The sequence below is a fragment of the Vitis vinifera genome, chromosome 9 (assembly GCF_030704535.1).
Source record: "Vitis vinifera cultivar Pinot Noir 40024 chromosome 9, ASM3070453v1".
NCBI lineage: Eukaryota > Viridiplantae > Streptophyta > Magnoliopsida > Vitales > Vitaceae > Vitis > Vitis vinifera.
In genome coordinates, this window is record NC_081813.1 from 12,079,438 (window position 1) to 12,082,120 (window position 2,683).

General features: G+C 38.4%; 1 protein-coding gene across 1 annotated transcript; it reads right to left on the bottom strand.

The window, feature by feature from the left end:
• Positions 1-339: 339 nt before the first annotated feature.
• On the bottom strand, positions 340-2,332 carry LOC100854069 (coniferyl alcohol acyltransferase). Its single transcript, XM_010656675.2, has 2 exons — positions 1,646-2,332; positions 340-1,552 (listed from the first exon to the last, which is right to left on the bottom strand). Exons 1-2 carry the CDS (start codon positions 2,078-2,080, stop codon positions 575-577), a joined length of 1,413 nt encoding a protein of 470 aa, XP_010654977.1. The 5' UTR covers positions 2,081-2,332; the 3' UTR covers positions 340-574.
• Between the last annotated feature and the right edge of the window lie 351 nt (positions 2,333-2,683).

Here is a 2,683-nt window from a genome sequence, read left to right on the forward strand (position 1 = left end):
ATTTTCACCTCTATTGATCTACTTGAACAAAGAAAATGAAAGCCAATCATTTTTTTCTTATTATTATTTGTTATTTTACAATAAATTTAAAATAAATATTTATAAAAAGTAGTACTAATAAAAAAAATTGTAAGGAAAAAAGGTTTTTATTATTTCTTATAAAAAAAAAATTTATTTTGTAATTTAAATATATAAATCATATTATAATATTAATTACTTTTTAATAATTAAATATTATTTTTCAATTTATTGTAGTTACACGTCCAACATCTTTAATTTCCACCCCCACCCTCTAGCTCCTTTTTTTTTTTTTTTTCATTCCCCCTTCTAAACTAGATCTAAACATAGAAAAGATTTTCGTATACATGATCATTTTTCAGGTTACAAAAGTGAACCCTAGCTAGGATTTAATTTTCAAGTCCTTACTAATCCTTATACTAGTCTTATGATAGTAATTAAGATATAGCTAGGAGGCATTTATGCTTGTACAAGGAAAAGGAATTCTAACATTTGAAACAACATGCGAGGGAGTTACTTCTAAATTTCTGAATATAAGATGGTGGACGTAAGCTAGCTAATCTGCGTTAAGCAAATTGAGACGGTCAGCTGTTAAGGGGCTAAAGATATCAGCAGCCTCAGTCTCAATCAACTCAATCTGGGCTTTCAAGAGGTGCATGTACACCACCCAGTCACCATCTACAGTGGGGCTTGGCATTGGCATCACGTACCCAACTTCTTCACCCCATGGAAAATGATATGACCCTAGAGCCGGCCTACCCCAGCCGAAATCCACCTTTGTCACCGGGAACCTCTGCCCTGATGACACCATAAATCCTGGCCCGTCGCTATTGCCACTGCAGCACATATTCAGTGTAGCCGGCTCTGGACGATGAGCCTCCACCCAGTCTATCAGCCCCAAGAAATGTTCCTTTGTCATAGCCGCTTCCAGGAAATCATGAACTTCATCTCCCACCCAACTCAGTGGTTTTTCTTTGAGGTCATTTACTATCTTCTCACCAAAGGGGAATGACAGCACATTTCCAAAGTATGAGGCCATCGCTGTTGTCATATCCTCATCTCCACTGCTTAACCTCTTTCTTCCATCCACCACGACACTCATCTTGCATATTTTTTGGTTTGCATTTTCCATGTGAGCACTTTTGGCCACTATCTTCCACAAAAAGGCACTAAGAGACTCTAGTTTGGTCCTCTTGTAGGAGCTACTCTTGCTGGTGGCTAGTGTTTGGAGTAGACTGAGCTTCTCGGCAGTGACATAGTACAGACGGCTTATGAGAGGATCAGCACCAGGTTGTGGAACTTTGGGCGGAGGTAAGGCTGAGATGGGAACGTACATGTGGTCAAGGGACGGAGCATAGGAGCCTGGATGTCGAGGGTTGAGGAGAGAACGCCGGAAAGATGGTATTACAGATAAGGGCTTGGACTGAGCCATCTCAGCCCATGAAACTAGGAACATATTGGTAGAATATGCGTCTGCTATCCGGTGATCAAATGTACAGGCCACCACAATTCCGCCACATTTGAGCTCAGTCACCTGTTATTAGTTCATTTTTATCACAACTACCTTGTTAGGATTACAACTAATTAGGATTAGCATATGAAATTAAGCGCACAGAAAGAGAAAGACCTGGACTGAGAGGACGCCATGCTTCCTCGTAGGGACAAGCTTGCCTTCAATGCTTTCGTCAGGGTTATACAAGTTGAGGTCTTGTAGTTTTACATCCGCATAAGCGTCCAAGAAATCCACCCCACGGTTGTTGCAAAGAAGCTCAGCTTCCCCCAATGAGTTAGACAAGATTTCTCCAGCAAAGGCATAATAGGGCACCAGGGCTTGGGCCATGGCCTCTTTCAGAACCCTAACCATGGACCCAAATGTGAAGTCATCACCTCCGCTGGCACTTCCACGTGGCTTCTTATAACAGAAGAACACGGCAACATCAATGGGGGGTAAAAGCAAGTCCAGGTTAGAGAGTGGTAGCCAGTGCTTCTGCATTGGTAGCATAGCTGCCACTACTTCTTTCCTCCTCATTGTTACCATGAATTCTCCTCCACTACTACTCATGGTTTCTAGTTATTAATCACTAGGTTGTGAGTGCCTTCGATTGAGTGGGAGAGAGAAGAAAAGGAAAAATGGAGATGCTCTGGAGTGGGCTAATCGCACATCAACAATTCAGAGGGAAGAGAAAGATATATGGAGTCTGGAGAGGGCCAATCACAATTCACACGTAAACAATTAGCGTATCTAACAAACTAAGAGGAATACATCGTGCCACGCTTCCCATAGTCTTATTGGGCTGCTACATAATTCCTTTATATATGACATGCTTATTCAAACAAAGAAAAAACTACTAATAGTTTTTTATAATAGTTACATGATATTTTATAAAATAAAAATTCGATCGACATCTGGAACCGTTCTATAATATTTTATAAAATAAAAATGTGTTTGAAATTCTAAAGTATTTTTAACTTGTTTTCTATATTTTTAAAATAATTTTTAAAGGTAGTGCTTTATTTTTTATTATTCTTCATATTTATATAATTATTTTTAAAAAAAAATAGCACATAGAAATCAAGTGAAAATAACTATAAGATATTTTTAGAAAAAAATCATATTTTTTGTTTTAATAACAAAACCGTTTTTTGTTTCATGATTACCTAAAGT

Coding starts and splice junctions, on each gene's coding strand:
- LOC100854069 (XM_010656675.2), bottom strand. CDS start 2,080: ATGAGTAGTAGTGGAGGAGAATTCATGGTAACAATGAGGAGGAAAGAA. Junction 1,553..1,645: donor ATGGCGTCCTCTCAGTCCAG/GTCTTTCTCTTT, acceptor AACTAATAACAG/GTGACTGAGCTCAAATGTGG.